The sequence below is a fragment of the Lucilia sericata genome, unplaced genomic scaffold (genome assembly GCF_015586225.1).
Source record: "Lucilia sericata isolate MDLA Ls3-8-SP2 unplaced genomic scaffold, ASM1558622v1 Contig000112F_arrow, whole genome shotgun sequence".
Taxonomy (NCBI): Eukaryota; Metazoa; Arthropoda; class Insecta; order Diptera; family Calliphoridae; genus Lucilia; species Lucilia sericata.
In genome coordinates, this window is record NW_023994144.1 from 488,214 (window position 1) to 508,192 (window position 19,979).

The 19,979-nt window shown below is 28.9% G+C and overlaps 2 protein-coding genes across 6 annotated transcripts; one reads left to right on the forward strand and one right to left on the reverse strand.

Annotated features, from left to right (window-relative positions):
• Window positions 1-1,362: 1,362 nt before the first annotated feature.
• Window positions 1,363-15,015, forward strand: LOC119600378. Of its 5 annotated transcripts, none has more exons than XM_037950559.1 (6): window positions 1,363-1,467; window positions 2,734-2,921; window positions 3,286-3,409; window positions 3,499-3,800; window positions 3,868-4,065; window positions 14,190-15,015. In XM_037950559.1, exons 2-6 carry the CDS (start codon window positions 2,853-2,855, stop codon window positions 14,781-14,783), a joined length of 1,287 nt encoding a protein of 428 aa, XP_037806487.1. In that variant the 5' UTR covers window positions 1,363-1,467; window positions 2,734-2,852; the 3' UTR covers window positions 14,784-15,015. The 5 variants fall into 5 exon arrangements, with proteins under 5 accessions (XP_037806487.1, XP_037806488.1, XP_037806489.1 ...); XM_037950560.1 differs by having other exon boundaries at window positions 1,365-1,463; XM_037950561.1 differs by lacking the exon at window positions 1,363-1,467 and adding an exon at window positions 1,524-1,541.
• Window positions 14,878-19,610, reverse strand: LOC119600377 (probable proline--tRNA ligase, mitochondrial). The gene is made up of 5 exons (XM_037950558.1): window positions 19,441-19,610; window positions 19,134-19,385; window positions 18,811-19,072; window positions 15,233-15,782; window positions 14,878-15,157 (listed from the first exon to the last, which is right to left on the reverse strand). The coding sequence occupies exons 1-5, from the start codon at window positions 19,531-19,533 to the stop codon at window positions 14,995-14,997; spliced, it is 1,320 nt and encodes a 439-aa protein (XP_037806486.1). The 5' UTR covers window positions 19,534-19,610; the 3' UTR covers window positions 14,878-14,994.
• Window positions 19,611-19,979: the final 369 nt, after the last annotated feature.

Sequence of the window (19,979 nt, forward strand, 5' to 3'; positions counted from 1 at the left end):
GATAAAATTCGAGATAAATGATTTTAAGAAATTATATATCTTTCAAATCCTGTACAGTTTAGCCTATAATTGAATGAATGCCTCAAAGGAGGACCTCTTTTAAAAGTCACTCTGATATTGAAAAATCTCGTATTTAAGCTTTATCAAGTTTTCTCAGAATGGATCCATTATTAGACTTATTTCGTCGTTGTTTCCAAAAAAATAAAAAATTTTAATTTTTTTCAAAATTTTGTTTTCATATTTTTTTAAATCTAGAATAAGATTTTTTCAATATTTGGCACTTAATTTTGACATATTTTTCAAAATGGCAAAAAATATTAAAATATTTTTTTGATAGATATCCCACTCGCATCCCATTATGGGACTGTAAAGCCCTTAAAGGAAATTGTATAAGCATTCATTTGAGCAAAATAAGGAACATTTTAAAAAAAAATTTTGCAGCCATCAGCTCGAATTTTGGATTATGCCAGTCTTGTAGTAAATGAGCAATACGTGAACAGCTGACATTACTAAAATTTTTATGAAAATTAACATTAAATAGCATTTATTCTGGATTTAAATAAAATTTTAGAACTTTAAAATGTCAAATTATTGGTTTTAATTATTATTTTTATTTTATAATACTCGGCTAAACGAATATAAAAAAAATTGTAAACGATTACTAAAAAACATGAAATTTAAATTAAGTTATGTTTAAGGAAATAATCTATATCAGAAAAATCCGCCCATAAAGCTGCATTTTTTTATTATTGCCAACTTTTTAGATAAAAAACGTAAAAAGTAAACAGCTAATTCTTGTAAATATTAATTAAAAAACTTAAAAAATAAGTTTTTGTATTTTTTTTGTATTTAGCAGATTATATTCTGTTGAGACTAGGTTTTAACGATGACTTAAAGATTATATTTATCAGAACAACCGGTCCGAAGTTATTCGTATTTCGCCTTAAACTAGGTTTTTGATGAAACAATTTGTAACGAAAATTTTTGTTATTTTTTAACATCTAAAAGTACATTTTTAATACATAACAATTTTTATATTTTTGGCAGCATTGGAGTTGAAAAAATTAAGAAAGGGCTAGTACTGATAATGACAACGTTAACGAAACTCTTGAAACCGTTTGTACCTACATGGAATATGAGTACGTATGAGTATTATGTTTTCGATAAGGCAAGTATAGGTATTTTTTATCTTATCGCAAATCGTTTGTAATAATTCAGTATATTATACTACTTTTGCTATTTAAACGTATTGGGCTTTATACATGTGAATATTGAAAAATACAAACAAAAATAATTTCCAGCTGTGCTCTCCTGAATTTCACAAATCATAATTCAATTCAATGTTAATAATTTGTATAACCCTTTTAAAACTTTATTTCATATCGATTCAGTAACTTGCGAAGTGTTTAACTGAAAACTTGCTGCACTCACTACTAAAAACCGTATTCTTCTTTCAAACTCTCGTATGTTAGTAAAAACAAAAAACAGTTTTTTTATTTTTTTAAATGAAAAATAATACGAAAACTAACGTAACTGAAAAAGTAAATTTTTTTCTGAGAGATAATGAAAAATAAAACTAACAAAAAGCCAAATATTAAAAGTTTTTTTAATCAATTCTCCTCATATTCTAATAATGAGTCACTCCTAAAAAAGCTTTATTATCCAATACATTATTTGGGAAATGTTTAAGTGCAAACGTTATAAAAATAATCAAGTGCCTCTAACAAATTGGTAGTAGAAAATAATGCGAATTAAGTTATCGTATTATTTATTACTTTCTGAATCAGAAAAATTTCAATAAATAAAACAAATTAATTGTATTAATGATTACTTAAAAATGTTACATCAATATTTCGGCAAAACTATTTAACACTATCATAATAATTATTTTCTACTGTGAGGAAATATTATTGTTACGATATACATACATATAAATATATGTTTAGCGAAAAATACGTTTAATATTCGATTAAAGTAATATTCCGAAGATTATCTGAATCGCTTTTTTTTGTGAAAGCTTATTTTTACCTTAAGCCCATGTTCATCAGTATAATATCGAATGAAATAAGAGTAAATTATAGAATATACAGATCAGAGTTTAAAATTTATCATTTTTTAAATATATAGTATGTATCTTTAATATCTTCATTCCCTTTCTTTCTCTCTCTCCCTCCGAATCACTTTTTTGTATTAGAATATAGTAACAAAAAACAAAAATAATAATAACAATATCGTAATAAATAGTGGCTGTGATAATATACATAATATGTATGTATGTGGACGCACAATATTTTACTTTTTGCCAGCGTCATTTAGACTGTTAAATAAATATATTACTTAAATTATTATTGTATAAACAATATCTGTTTTCGTCAACAAATGGCACAATATAAAATACTTCTTTCTTTTATAACAAAATAAATAAATACTTATTTAAAATGTATAATAAATGAAACAATTTTTAATTTTTATTATTTTTACAATTTGCAAGAACAGAAAAGAAATAAAAAAATTGGTAAAATTTAATAAAACCCAAAAATGAACAAGTAAATTTGATAAGATATTGAGGAAGTAAAAACAAAAAAACAATACATGATATAAGTATGTGGTCTAAAATAATCATATACATACATACGTTTAATATTATTATAAGTTTTACAAAAGGAAATGTATTTAAATTCAACGATCGGTAAAAATTAAATTATTCATAGTTTTAATATTGTGTATTTAAAGGTAAATAGAAAGCAATTGTTTAGTCGTATCCTAGTATGTCTAAGTGAAGGTAGTGTCATATTTTAACTAACTAACGGAAACTATTAGTCTTTTAAATAATCGTTGCAAAAATACGAATTATGTCGAACTCTGGAGTTAATACGGGATTTGCAAAATGTTTTATATTTTTTATGGCAGTTGTGATCTTGGTAAGTATGTACATTAATGTTTAATTAAAAACTTTATTCATTATTCATATATATATATAAAATTTTTGATACGTTTAATGATTCTGCAAATTCAAAATAGTTCAAAGTGAGTGTCATTTCAATGAACTTTTCAAATAATATTTAGTGCAAGGTCTTAATGATTATGAGTTTTATCGGAAATTACTCGTGAATAATATTTTTCTGCGAAATTTACATTTTTTACTCAAAATTTACTCATATGCACTAGGTTACCTTATCAGCTAAAATAGCTGATAATTAATCTGATCTATTACAAAAACGCGCAAAAACGCTTTGAATGCAGAAAATGTCTTAATAAATTAATTTTATAATTTATTTTTTAAAGTTACAAGGTGCTGTGTATTTAGGTCTTTCAATATGGGGTATAACACTAAGACAATGTTCCAAGGAGACTACAGATATAAGCAGTAAACCATTTCAATTTGCTATGGATTTGATATATTTTATGAGTAAGTAAAATAATGGAATATCTGTACATACATATAAATAAATATACATATTTTTTATTGATGTTTAAATTATAAATTCCTGTAAACAGATGAAGATTGTGGATCACCTTCAGTTACAGTTTCCGATCTTCCACAGCCTATAACTTTGGATGTGGATTTCAACAAAGCAGAAATGGTAGAGAATCGTACATTTATATTTATGATAACGTATGCTGTTATTAGTACTCTTTGGGTTGTGACATCGTTGGCAATTATTACTACTTTATGTGGGCCAGTTACTAAAACTATTAATGGACTCTGTTTTTGGCCTTGGTTTCTTGTTATAATGGCTGGTTGCATACTGGATGTTGTAGCTACTGGTTATCATATTCATGATATAATTAATACAACGGTAAAGTGTTTGACTTTTAAGTAACAAAATACTTATTATAGCTAAATAATTTTAATTTGTCTTGCAGTCTGTGGAAAAAACATTTAAGTATTTGAGCATTACAGCTAATGAAAAAGTTATAGAAGTTTTATCTAATTTCGATGCGTATTTTATAACTCCCGCTGTGGTTATGACTTGTATTAGCTCTCGAGTTATTTTGATTTGGTTATTAAATATCTTTGGATCGAGTTTTTGTCTGTCGTTATCTAATACACTATCAAAAAGGGTAAGTCTAACAAAAAGAAAGGAATTAAAAAACTTATACCGGTACATAGGGTGGCGCCAAAATGGAAGTTGCTGATGTTCCCACCGAAAATTTAGTTCATTCTAAGATTTAAAAATTTTGTTCTGTCAATATTTGATGAGCTGGATACAAGGATAAAAAGTCCTTTTAAAGGTTTTTATGAATATTAGTATCATATAAAGAGTCTTTGAGAGACGATTTCAATGACATAACACAATTTTGTATATGACTCCAAGAATTATTTAATGTAATTAATTGAAATTATTAAATTTTAATCGTTATGTGAATACCACATACCCGGGTATGTTTTTCATTTTCGAAGTTATATATCACGAGATCTATATATCGTAACGACTTTAAATTTGAGGTATTCTTTCAAAGCAATGTTTTCTACAAAATTTCCTAAAACTAGTTTGATATATGTATATATTTTTTAAACCGATTTATGGCCGATTTTACGTATGAAACATGCGAGCTTCAATTTCTTTCATCTAGTATGAACTGTAATAATTGTAAAGCCATACAGAAACAGCTTTTTTACATTTTCTGAAATCTCTGAACCCTTGCCGTGGATATTTCCAAAATATAATGCAACGATCCATTCCGCCAGGGCTGTAAAAGGATGGATTCGAAGCCAGAATGTAAAAATTTTGGAGTGACCTCCATTCTCTCCTCACCTATTTATTATTGAAAATGTTTCGGATATTCTTTCTCGTAAAGTGTATAGGTCGGGCAGACAGTATGGCACAAAAGCTTAAATTGAAGTAATTAAAAAGGATTGGGACGAAATTTCCTTGCCATTAATTACGAATCTTTATAATTCTTTATCACCACGAATTTGCGAAGTTATATCGAATAACGGCGGATATACTCATTACTAAATCTTTTCTAAATCCTAAATTGATTAATAAAAATCAATATAAATTGTTTTATGAAATTAATGACTCTAGCTGTATATTTCAATCCACAATTCATCTAAAAATGTGATAATGTTGATATAATTGTAAATATTTTAAAACAGTATATAAAAATGAGTAAATCGTTGTAATAAATTTTGTGATTTCTACTAATTATATAATTTATTTGTTAAAATTCTTTAAAATTATGGGTTTTGACAAACCTACCAAAATCGGTTTAAGCTACAATCCTACCAAACGAAATAATCCTACCAAATTTGGTAGTAAAAGCCCAAAACGGCAACGCTCTTCTTGAAGTCAAAATTTGACAAAGTCAAATTCTACATAATGTACATTATACATTATGAAACATATGTATGTCTATATAAATTATGTCTATATAAATTGTATGTAAATGTAATTTTACTAGGGTATAGATAAAATGTTTTTTTCTGTTTTTCGAAATTCCATATCTTTTGTATTTTATTTTAACATTTTAAACACTTTACCAAATTAATTTTGAAAAATTGCTACTTATTATTATGAAAGGACAGTTGCCTATGCTTCTAAATGCAATTTAATTTGAAGTGACAAATAGTTGCAGTTATTTTTGCTGTAATGTGTCCTGTAGTACTAGTAAATTACTTTATGTCAAAATATGTCCCTAATTGGTCAATAGTCCAATTTTTTAATTAGTATTATATCTAGTGACATTGGAGATAACCTTCAAATGACATTTTACATTTTTTTCCCCAGGTAAACATCAATCTGACCCTCATGGGTCACTTTTTGGCAGATTAAAGATTGTGATGATACAAATTGTAATTAATTTCATCAAATTTCACTATAAAACCTTAAAAATCTTGCTTCTAATGTTTAATCTTAATCTATGGAATATTTAGCACATCATTATTGTGATCTGAATATGCTTAATTCTACACAAGCTAAACCTTACATATAATATAAAAAATTTAAGAACTAATCCGTTAATATCTAATATCGTATTACATCGATTTGATAATAAATTGGTATACTAATTAAATAAAAATAATAGTTTTCGTTCGAATTGACCTTAATTTTCCATTTTATGGAAATAAAATTTCTATTTACTGAAAATACAATTACCATTTAAAAGAATTTTAAAAATATTTTTCTTGGTGGTGTTTCAGTTAGCACATGTGCATGTATTAGCATCCTTTCTCATGGCCTATTATAATTTTTTAAGGATTTGAAAATAGTAGGATCACAAAATTTTAACCTTTTGTACAATATATTATCATATTTTTGGGCCGTTTTAAACATAGGCCTAGTTAAAATATTAAAAACGCTCAATACTATCGCGCGAAATTTTTAATTTTTGGATCTATCAAGGAAATATTCTCAAATAATATTGACTAAATTGTTATGAAATGTTTATAAACTATATTATGATTGATTTATTACCGATTCATGTCTTCAGAATTTAAAATAGCTGCATAAATAAAATGCTAAAAAATGAATTTGGTAAAAAAAAAACAAAATGTTCGCTTCACTTAGGCAACTCAATACCAACTGGGACCATTTGGGTCTTAAAATATAGGGGCAGTAGTATTTTATCATCCCGAGATCCAAAATTGAAAAACATTTCTTATAAGAATATATTATTGCCAATTTGATTATAAATCCGCTATAATTTTGAATCAATAACACTGTACGTAAAATTTCAACTTTCAAAAAGACACAGAAAAACGCCGAAACATGTGAACTTAATTTTCGGTCGTAGAATCTAGTGACATACTCCGTTTTGAAAAGTTGGGTCAAAATTGGGAGATATTGCATTTTAAAGTTTAAACTGTTTCTAAGGTGATTTTTGATTATTTAAATTTAAAAAACAAAATTCACACGCATAGAAAAGTAAATAAATACATGAAACTAGAGTCCATTTGAATTATTATGCATATACATATATTTAGTTTTTCATAATTAGTTCGTATGTCTATGCGTGAAAACTTTTTTCAAAATTTAAAAAAATAAAATATCACCTTATAAAAGTTAATATGTACTTTAAAACGCAATATCTCGCGATTTTGACCCAACTTTTCAAAACGGAGTATGCCACTAGATTCTATGACCCAAAATTAAGTTTAGGTGTCTCGGCGTTTCTCTGTGTCTTTTTGGCATACTTACTGTGTACTTAAGGACTTTTTTCGTAAAATATTTTCTAGCGCAGTTATTTTGCTATTTTTAAATAAATTTCAATATTGTTTTAATAATCTGGTCTATATGCTTTAATTTACCGCAAAAAATTTTATCTTAAGTTTTTTAATAATATAAATAGAGAAAATAATAAATAAAAATGCGCTATATTTTTGAGCAGAACTTTATAACACTTTATGGTTTCAATCTATTATTTTGCAATGTTTTGGTAGCGTACATAGGCTTCGATATATTTAAATAAATTTCGATCTAGATTGAATTTTGAAAAACGGAAAAACTCATTTCGGTAAAATTTATTGGTTTACTGTGTACTAGTGGTGCCCAGTTCGCGTTGCAGGCCTTTGATTGTAAATGTGAATTAAAACTTCGACACCACTTGTCCACTGTGGTCAATTCCGGCCAAAAATGATTTTTTTCAATAATTTAATTCTGATAAATTTTTGATAGTAGATTATAGCTAACACTTCAAATCATACAATTTAAATCATATTTTGATTATTGCTTAACCTTGCGACTGTTTATACATATGCAAAGTTGATAATATTTTGCCTGTCGTTTTAAGGTTTTTAAATTAGATTTTAGACACCTTTACATAAATGAAGGCTATGATTTTTCCTTAAAGTTTTTCTTTGTAAATTAGAATGTGTTTTAAAGTAGTCTTAGTAAGTAATCATTCCATGTGGTTAATGCGATTTTGTGCAGTTTAATTTTTTGGATAAATTAAGTGATTGTGGCCTACTTTAAAAACTAAAAAAAGCTATACAAATCTAAATTTTGAAAGACCGTAGAAAAGGAAACTGGGCTATAAGAGGTTGGGTGAACATTGTATCTACTACTGTTATACATATATCAGGAATAAGTATTATAAATTTTATCTGCAGCTTCATGCATTTTTAATGACTTCGTCTATTACAAATGCAGAACTTTTCCAAAGTTGAAATATTTTATAAAAATAGAGAACGGGACGACATATTATCAATAGTACAAAATCAAATGGAGGAGGGAAGGGTCAATTATGGACTGAACTAAATAAAATTTGACAGAAGGATTTTACCACCTATAAATCTTGTGTATGTTGATATTTATGTTTATGCTGATATTTATCACTCAGTTAAATCCTTTTTCTTAAGGATCCTTTATTACAGGAGATAGGGTCAATTATGGACCAATTGTCATAATCTTTGATACACATATTTATGTTTATATAAAACATGTTTGTGTCGAATTTCATTGCTAGACAGATATTTTAAAGCCGGTAATGAATGTTAAATTAATTTATTGAAAGGAACCTAATATGGAAGGTAGGGTCAATTATGGACCAATTCTCATAAAATTTTATAGTGAAATTTTGGTTCCTATAAAACTTGTTTGTGTCAAATTTCATTGCCATACATTTAGGGGTGCATTAAACTGACTTGTGCTAAATTTCATGGAAAATGCTTCATATTTAACGTATTTATGAGTATATTGTCCTTAGTCAGTACCAAACAAATAGATATATATATAGATAGATAGATAGATAGATAGATAGATAGATAGATAGATAGATAGATAGATAGATAGATAGATAGATAGATAGATAGATAGATAGATAGATAGATAGATAGATAGATAGATAGATAGATAGATAGATAGATAGATAGATAGATAGATAAAACAGATCCTTGAGGTACCCCTGACGAAAGGAAACGCAAACTCGAACTAACCCCATTTGAAACTACAAACTGTGATCTGTTAGACAAATAAGAAAATATAAGCTTACAGGCAGGCAGAACCAGAAAATATTAATTCATCCCTAAGCTTACATATCAAACTGTAATGGCTTATAGAATCAAACGCCTTCGAAAGATCAAGAGAAATAAGAACACTATAGTTGTTGTCATTAGCATTCTGCCTAATACAATCAGTTAACGATAAAAGTAGGGAAGTCGTATTAAAACTCCTACGATAAGCATACTGTTTTTCATAAATAGCGTTAGATACTAGAGAAAGTATTTGATATTTCATGATGTGTTCAACAACCTTTGATAAAACAGGAAGAAGAAGAAATGAATGAAGAAGAAGAATTCATCTATGTATGTTAAAATGCAAAAAACTGAAATTGTCTGAAAAATTAAAAAAATTCGATTATTTATGGTGCACAGTGGGGCAGAATGGAAATTTTTTGGAAATAAATCTGGCATTTCTAAACGGCTGATCCGATCGGGATAAAATTTGGCGTGAGCGTAGCCAAGGAGTATTCGAGTTTAAGTTTTGAAGATGAACCCTGCAGATGCCCCAGGGACGGCTCAAAGTAGGGTACCTACGACATGTAAAATTTTTAAACTCGTGCCATTTTTTTGTTTTTCACCCAAATACAAAGATTTTTATATTTTGTGAAAGCGCTCGACGAGATCTTGAAAAAACATGCTTGGACATACTACTTATCTCTTATAATATCCGAGTTATAGGCATTTAAAAATTTAGTGATACAAAATTTACCATACCTTGGTCCGCCTTTTTTTGAATACCGGGCGTAATTTTGGACCAAATGGACTCAATTTTTTCTTGTTAGTTAGACAACAAAATTTCCAATAATATACAATTTCAGATCAATATCGTTTACAGATCCAAAAATATACGTTTTTTAATTTAAAAATTCAAAAAATTTTAGATTTTTGGCGTTTTTTTGCCAAAAATGTGTCTTAACTCTTTTATTAATAAAATAAAATTTTTATTAAGAACATATAACAATTTTATAGTTTTCTAAAAGGTATCTTTACGCAGAACGCTTTGGCGTAAAAAACTTGTCCTATTTTTTGAAAATGTTGCCACTGCGTCCTTCCGAATATGACCTATTTTTTATCAAAACTTCAACTTTGGGCGACATGTTCTAAAATCCCAAAGCTGGGATCAGAAAACTGAAAGCAGTTTTGGAAACCTCAATATGTTTTCTATTTACTCCAAAAGTATTTTCCCAGCCCTGAAAGAAATGTGGACCCTATGGGCAAAAAAGTAAAAAATCCCATTTTTGGGATTTTCATTCCTATTTTTGGGAATTGCGGGATGCCCTTTGACCTTTTCAATTTTTTTTTGCATATTCTTATTTGAAATGACAAATTTAACAAGCGTTGAAAATTTCATTGAGTTTTGTTCATAAATAAAGATTTTGTCATATATTACATATTTGTTTAATTTCTAAAACTATGATTTATATCAAAATTTTAATAGGATCGCAGATAGCTACAACAATTTAGTCCATATTTATCCCTTAATATCATTTTTTAGTTAGATATGGAAATTCTCGACCCTTTACAAAAAATTTCAAGCCAATATCTCAATTACATTCAAAAATATGTTCATTTAAACATGTGTCCTTTAATTTCATCTTTTTCATATTTTAGTATTAAGTATGACAGCACATATTTAAATCTTATATTTACCTATTTTCTATTTGTTTGCTTATCCTTATAATTGAAAGGTCCTATTATGCTTAAATTTTCAAAAATTTATAACTATTTTTTACCTAAATTTTTTCGACAGATCATTTCGTTCTGTTTCGTTTATGATCATGGAGGTAAAAATATACAGGTAATGATAATTTCGATTCATTCACTAATAAGAAAATAGGTAGACAATTCGTAATTTTTTACTTTGGAATACCTGTATCGGAAATGACAAGAATTGGTATATAAGTAAACTTCTCAGATTTTAAGTACCATATTTAATAAATCTACAATGAAGATTACATTAAAGTACGAAGAGTTGTGTTCCGTTTTATGGAGTATATCTTCAAAAGGGCCAGAAAGAATTGAAGACATTTCAAATTATATAAAAACTACATATAGTAGAAAAGTAGACAAAACAGGCATATCAAAAATTGAAAACTTTTTAAAACTTTGTGATGTAAAAAGTAAGTCTGTGGATGGAAATCAAAAGAAATTTCGATTAAAATTTTGTAGTTGGATGGAAACTACTACGGAAATCTCAACTTACAACACATCAATAGGAGCGCCTTGCAAGTCATACGAAGACTTATGTTCAAGGTAAAAAAAAGAGGGTCACACAAAAACTTTTTTCAATCTCAAATGAGGAAATTGCTGATACATTTAACGAAATGCTGAAAAAGGAAAACCAACCTATGGATGGCGTACATATTGCAACTATTCTTCCTGATGCATCACCAAAACGACCTAAGCGAATTGTGGAAAGTATACCAACTCCAACATCACAAATTTTACTGAAGAGGAAGCAATAGCGCTTATGTTGGAACTGGGTCTCAGTCGAAATAAGTACCAAATATTAAGGAAAGCTCTGCATGAAAAAGGACACAATATATTACCATCATACAAGGCGATCCAGGAAAAAAAAACAAACTATCCTACTAAATCAACAAAAAATAATGAAGAATTGAAAGAACTGAGAGCTGCGGAAAAAAGCAGAATCCAAGAAGAATTTAAAGTTCAGATGGGATTAAACATCGACAAACCACTTTCAAGTTGCGGTAGTACAAATGACGGTAATACGCCGAGAAGGTTTTTTCGTGATTTTGAAATTACTTCAAAAATAACTGGAATCGACAAGGAGTTGCTTCGAAGAGTTAAAACTATTTTAATGGCACTGAATAGTAAACATAAAATTAATGAAAATCGATTTGGGGAATACACATCTGAAATTTCTAAATTACTTGTATCTCTGTATCCATGGAGGGAACTAACACCAACAGTACACAAAGTATTGTGTCATGGTCAAATAATAATTGAATCGAATATTCTTCCACTTGGAGAGTTAACAGAAGAAGCCCAGGAAGCGAGGAATCGAGATTTTAAGCATGTTCAACTATTCAGCTCAAGAAAATGCTCCAGGCAATCACAGAATGAAGATATTTTTAATAGTTTACTTCTATCTTCTGATCCTGTTCTTTCAACTATGCGAAAAAGATGGATTTGTTATGAAACTCTATCATCTCAAAAAAAGGAAGATTTAAAGGACTTATATTACCTTCTGGATATGTATACCGATATGACAGATTATTTTATAGAAAATAAGTAGTGTTAGGAATTAACTATATAAGTAGGTTGTAAGAATTAATTGTATTATGTTTAAGATAAACAGTTCAAATAAAAAAAGCTATTATACTAACTGATGATATTGTATTAAATTGTGTTTTATATTTCGGTGGGCGGGAAAGGTAATTTGTGTGGGGTGATTTAGGTGTTGTTGTGCGTGGCTCATAATAAAATTATAATTTTTTTTATTTTATATACAATATTATAATAAAATAATTAACTAAATAATTTTTAAAAATTGTCCAAATATTTTATTCAACACCAAATGTATGTTCTGTCATACTTAATACTAAAATATGAAAAAGATGAAATTAAAGGACACAGGTTTAAATGAACATATTTTTGAATGTAATTGAGATATTGGCTTGAAATTTTTTGTAAAGGGTCGAGAATTTCCATATCTAACTAAAAAATGATATTAAGGGATAAATATGGACTAAATTGTTGTAGCTATCTGCGATCCTATTAAAATTTTGATATAAATCATAGTTTTAGAAATTAAACAAATATGTAATATATGACAAAATCTTTATTTATGAACAAAACTCAATGAAATTTTCAACGCTTGTTAAATTTGTCATTTCAAATAGGAATATGCAAAAAAAAAATTGAAAAGGTCAAAGGGCATCCCGCAATTCCCAAAAATAGGAATGAAAATCCCAAAAATGGGATTTTTTACTTTTTTGCCCATAGGGTCCACATTTCTTTCAGGGCTGGGAAAATACTTTTGGAGTAAATAGAAAACATATTGAGGTTTCCAAAACTGCTTTCAGTTTTCTGATCCCAGCTTTGGGATTTTAGAACATGTCGCCCAAAGTTGAAGTTTTGATAAAAAATAGGTCATATTCGGAGGACGCAGTGGCAACATTTTCAAAAAATAGGACAAGTTTTTTACGCCAAAGCGTTCTGCGTAAAGATACCTTTTAGAAAACTATAAAATTGTTATATGTTCTTAATAAAAATTTTATTTTATTAATAAAAGAGTTAAGACACATTTTTGGCAAAAAAACGCCAAAAATCTAAAATTTTTTGAATTTTTAAATTAAAAAACGTATATTTTTGGATCTGTAAACAATATTGATCTGAAATTTTTTGTATATTATTGGAAATTTTGTTGTCTAACTAACAAGAAAAAATTGAGTCCATTTGGTCCAAAATTACGCCCGGTATTCAAAAAAAGGCGGACCAAGGTATGGTAAATTTTGTATCACTAAATTTTTAAATGCCTATAACTCGGATATTATAAGAGATAAGTAGTATGTCCAAGCATGTTTTTTCAAGATCTCGTCGAGCGCTTTCACAAAATATAAAAATCTTTGTATTTGGGTGAAAAACAAAAAAATGGCACGAGTTTAAAAATTTTACATGTCGTAGGTACCCTACTTTGAGCCGTCCCTGGGGCATCTGCAGGGTTCATCTTCAAAACTTAAACTCGAATACTCCTTGGCTACGCTCACGCCAAATTTTATCCCGATCGGATCAGCCGTTTAGAAATGCCAGATTTATTTCCAAAAAATTTCCATTCTGCCCCACTGTGTGGTGTTACATACAAATTTTTCGTGTGCCATTGAAAGCGACTCTCAAGGACCTTTCTTATGATACCAAATTTCATATCTTTCCTTTGGAAGAAATATCAAAATAATTTGACCCAGCTCACCAAATACTGATGCCAGGACAAATATTTTGAGAAACGGTATCTTAGAATCAATAAAACTTTAATTTTAGATGGAAAATTGACACCTTATTTTTCCTCCATGCCAACGGGTCCACGTACGGTGCATACATATTTTCACAGCAAAATTTCTAAATTTAGAAACACTTTCGCGTTTCACACTTTATTAGGTAGAACGAATGCATTAAAACATTAAAATACATATTAATGTATGCAAAGGATCTCTGATAAAAATGTGTTATTAAACTTGAATAACTTTACTTCTTAAAATAAAATTTTATTATTTATTTTTAGAATTCATCTAAACAAAGTAGTATTAATAGTTTGGCCACAACTAGCACTGCTCCCGTAACGAGTAATCAACAGCTGCGACAAGAAATTACATCTGTACGATCGCCACAACAAGAAAAACCATTAAGAGTTGAAGAAGTGCCAAAGCCGGCGTTGCCTTCGTTACAAATTCATAATATACAAAGACAATCATCTATAACGCCACCTGCAAATCAGAGCTCTAGACCCTATAGTGTGCAATCGCCTAATATGCCGTTGGCAAATATATATCCAACGGCTCCTTCCCCCAACGAATCACAGGCTACCAATGATATGGCAACCACTTACCGTAATACAGAATCGCATCCAGATAGATTAAATTACCCTCTACAGCGTAATACATCCCAATATCAACAGGAATTATCACCTATATCACCATTAAATAATCGCTATTCGACTACCAATGATAGCTTTCAATTTCCCATGCAAAATCAAAGAGTAAGTGAGGAGTTACGAGGACAATTACCTTGGTCATATACCAGTATGCCACCACCTGTGCCAAAAAAACCGCAGATGCATGTTTACCCTGAGATTCCCGCACCAGATTACGGCCACTAAGAACTCAATTGATGGATGGAGGAATGTTACACACACATTCATAAGGAATAATAAATCGTAAAATAGTCTTGTAAATTTAGGGATACATTTTTAATTTGTTGTTGTTGGTTTTTCAAATTATATATTGTTATATTTAGTTAACATTTAACAAAACTTTAAGTGCTTAAATGCCGATTAAAGAAACATGTAATAAAAAAGTATGAATTTTAACTTACGTCTGAATTAAACTTAACTTATGTTTTTTATATTTTGCTAGTTCTTGTAATGCTGTGTTAAAGTCTAATTCCATAGAATTTTCTTTTATAATAACTTCGACTTTAGGTTCTTTTAAACATGCTTTAGATCCTGCAACTACAATAACTGGGTAACCCATCCTGGAAGGAAATTAATTGAGACGAAATAATTAAATTAATTTTAAAAATAATTAATTTTAAAAATATTTTAACTACCTTCTCGCCTCCATCAAACGCTTTCCAATTGTCATATATTTTCTATCATCATGCACCACGTCCTGGCTATACATTTCACAAATCTCTTGACATAATTGATTTTCGATTTGTTCGGCCTGTGCTTGTTCTTTACTGCCTTGTTTAGGTCCTATAATACACACATCATAGGGAGCCAATAAGGTCGGCCATTTTAATTCGTTTTCTGTCGACAATACTTCCAGTGAAGCGGCTAATATCCTACTGATGCCAATGCCGTAACAGCCCATTATAGAAGTTTTAGGTTTTCCATCGGTATGCAAGAAAGTGGCATTGAACACTTTAGAGTATCGATCTCCTAATAAAAATGCATGGGCTACTTCCATACCCTTCACTTGTTGTACGTTAATACTCTGGCAGCTAACACACGATGGGTTAGAACTTTCAGCCGACACTTCAGCATTAAATGCATGATTGCAATTTTGACAATGCAATAAATTATCTTCGCCAGCTGGCGAGAGATAGTGATATTCGTGGGATATTTTTCCACCCATCATACCAGTGCAGGCTTCCACTAAAAAATTCATAGAAATGTATAAATTAAGCAATAATATTTCACACCTAACATATGTACATACATACATACGTACAGTGGTGGAACAAATAATAGAAACGACTTTATTTTGGGGTGAAAACTAAATTTTCTCAAAAGGTACCCGTTAGAATTTGATGATTTGTATCTTAAACAAAAGGTATTTAGGTCTACTTTCCTATGATAAATGGAGTTTGTAAGTTTTTTTTTTCCATCGTTTTTTATTGCTATTTAAAAAATTTGGCATTGGAAAAATAATAGAAAGTCGTGGCCCCAATTCAGCAGTCAGAGATCATATGGTCAACCAGGCGTTGAAAAAAACACACGTTAACATAAAGAACTGAGGAAACAGTATATTTTGATATTGGGAATATCATTTACAATTCAAATTTTTAAAAATAAATACAAAACGCAGTTTAAGAAATCTCAGCTTATGTCCCCAGTGTAATACTGTGAATCGTTTCTATTATTTTTTCCAATGCCAAATTTTTTAAATACCAACAAAATACGATGAAGCAAAAAAACTTACGGGACCTTTTAACTAAATTGACCAAAATTTCTTGTATGTATGTATATATGTATGTATGTATGTATGTACATATGTATGTATGTATGTATGTATGTATGTATGTATGTATGTATGTATGTATGTATGTATGTATGTATGTATGTATGTATGTATGTATGTATGTATGTATGTATGTATGTATGTATGTATGTATGTATGTATGTATGTATGTATGTATGTATGTATGTATGTATGTATGTATGTATGTATGTATGTATGTATGTATGTATGTATGTATGTATGTATGTATGTATGTATGTATGTATGTATGTATGTATGTATGTATGTATGTATATATGTATGTATGTATGTATGTATCTATGTATGTATGTATGCATGTAAAAAATTAAAGTTTATGTTTAAATTTGATTAATAAAACATGGCCCGAAATGATTTCTAACAGTTTAAAAGATTATAAAATTAGAATCTAATGGTTAGATCTAGTCGTCTAATTTACATTACTTCCTTAATGTAAACAAATAAGGAAAAAAGTGGGACACTTCTGTTAAACATAAAAAAACATAATCCCTGCATAGGCAATTTTGATAGGCATTCCAACACTTCCTAATAAATGAGGAAAATGAAAAAAGTTTAACCAAAGGTGCTTTAGAAATATGTACTCTAGTTCCTGGCCAATATTTTTCAAATTTATACGGGCTGTATTATTATTTACTCCAAAATTTAATTGAAGTAATATTTCAATACAAAGCAAATAAAAGTTTTCGAAACCGGTTTTCAAAAAGTAAAAAACCGAGTTATTCGATATCCGAAAAATCAACATTTAGAAAAAACCGACACTGGCAAAGCAGAAAAAACCGGTTGAAAAACCGAGCCGATTACCCTAGAGTTTATAAAAAAATGACTTTTGGAGAAACCGGTTTGTCGGTTAACCTATTGGCTATTTGTGCAAAATTGCATCAAATCATCTAGAAAATTGGTGGAGAAATTTAAATCGGAACTGACCAGAAATATTTCTGCAGAAAGTTTGTTCCACATACAAGAGTCCGGCTGAAGAACGATTTTCCTTGGTTTACGGACAAAAAACGTGTTCGCTCTTAATAAATATCTTTGTGTAAAAAAAATTGAACAACTAACCTAATTTCAGAAATATAAATTCCATTGTATTATCCAAAATACTTTAACAGTAAATAATATATTTTTTTACTTTTCCGATTTCTTGACGATTTAAAAATTATTTTAACGATTTTGCCGATTTTTAAGACCAGTTTGGACGATTTTATGCCAGTTTTATCTAGCAACAGTGATTATTATGCATTCCATAATAATGTAATTTCTGAAACAAACCGACATCAACCTACTTTGTTGAAGGTTTTCAAGCAACTAAATAACATTTTTGTATTTTTTACGCTCTTGTTAATAGCGAAAATCTTCATATACAGAATACTATGATCAGCGATGAAATTCAACATAATTAACGTTTATATACCAATACATCCTCCAAATTTTATGAGGATCTGTCCATATTTGACCGCTTTGACTAACTCCTATATAAAGACTCTTTTAAACAACTGTTGTTCATCAATGAATTGCTTAAATGCATTGGAATTAAAGAAATATTCAACATTAAAGTTTCTCTATGATAAATAAATAATTGTGAAAATATACTCATGGTGTATCATACTGTTTTTTACTACATGTTTTTTTTATTTTTTTAGTTTATATCTGCATTTAATACGCTTAAAATATTTTTAACATTTATGCAAAAAGTTTAGGATTATATTCATAAACAAGAAAAATTATATTATCATTCTTATATAAATGTCATGATGCTTTAAAAATCGTTTTCTGTTCATGTTTTCTGAATGAAGCCTAATACTTATTACAATTCAAAACATTCAATTTTATACTAAAAATTACAAATATTTTAAATCGGTTAACCGAGCCACAAAAAAACGGATAAACAGGTTAACCAAAAATCAATATTTTCAAAAAATCGTTTCACGAAAAACCAAAATATGTATTAATAACCGATTTTTCGGTTAACCACATATGAATGAACAAAAACTTAAACCTTTATAAACACATTCTTTTAAATTTACTCAATAAAGTCTTTATAATGTGCAAAACAATCAGCAAACGTTTGCGAAATTAAGTTAATTTTTTCTTACAACTTATTCAATCAGCATTGAAACCATTCAAACCAATAGTTTAGTATTCGTTGCTTTTGAGAGTATTCGTTGACATTTGCAGAAGACAAGCAATACAAGCATCATTTTTCGTTGCACTCATTTGTTTTGAATAGTGCCGTGCATTGCATTATTAAATTAGTGCATATTGTCATTTCAAGGGTCGTTTTATGCGATTGTATTCATAATCCAAAAAATAAGCATTCAAACCGTTCTCTGATTCTTACAGCCTTATGATCGTTTTTCGATCATAAAACCTTGGAAAACCCTAGTGCAAATATATTTCCATACATACCTCTTCTAAATGGCACTTCTAGTTGTTGAAACAACTTCATATATGCTTCATTAACTAATTTATAGGTTATTCTGGCCTCTTCTTCGGACCGATCAAAAGTGTACATGTCTTTCATTATAAATTCCTTAGCACGCATTAATCCAAAGCGCGCCTTCAATTCATCGCGAAATTTTGGGCCAATTTGATACAGCCGTAGTGGTAGTTGCCTATAAGAAATGGGTGACGCTGTAGCTAACATGGATGTAACTGCTTCTTCATGAGTCTATTAAAAAAATAAAAATATACATTTCAATAACGTAATTGAAAGTATCATTAGTTTCTACCGGACTCAATAAAAACTCCTTATTATGACGGTCATGTAACATAAAAAACTCTGTAACATCGCCTTTTAATCTTCCCGATTTGTTCCACAAGCTGGATGGTGTTAATATGGGCAATGTGATTTTTTGTCCTTCCACGGAGGCCATAGCCTCATTGACTACAGCGCATAGTTTATCTAAAGAACGTTGCGCAAGTGGCATTATTTGAAATGTGCCATGACTAGCTGCTTTCAATAGACCCAACTCAGTCATTAACTAAAAATGATTTCTGAATTTACTAACTTCAATTTGCAATTTTATTATAAAATACCTTTTGACTTTTGGATACTGTTTCGACATTTTTGGCAACTGCATTCTTTGGAGTTACTAGAACCGGCCAAAATAATCGCGATAATTTTTGCATTTTTAATTGTTACCAAAATAGTAAATAAATCCAATTCATACAGGGTTGTTATGTATTTATCATCTCCAGAACCAAGGCGAATTCAGATAAGGTGGTGTTATTCAATCAGCTGATAATTTTTTTTTTAATTCGCCTGTTTTACGTAGCTGTCAAAGTTTGTTATTGTTTACATTTTTATATTTAAAAATTTCCGTTAAACGGAGAAAAACTTCGTTAATATTTTGAATTATTTATGTAAAAAATCTAAAAATACCAAGCATCTCGCAAACAAATATCATTTTATTTAAATAATGGCATAATTGGTATGTATACAAATATGTTATTTAGGAAAAATATTTTTTCTATTAAATGTTAACATATTAAACAATATTGTTTTATATTTTATATTAACATTGTGTAGATAACGTGATTAACTAAAAAAAATCTCTTCCGGAACACTTTATATA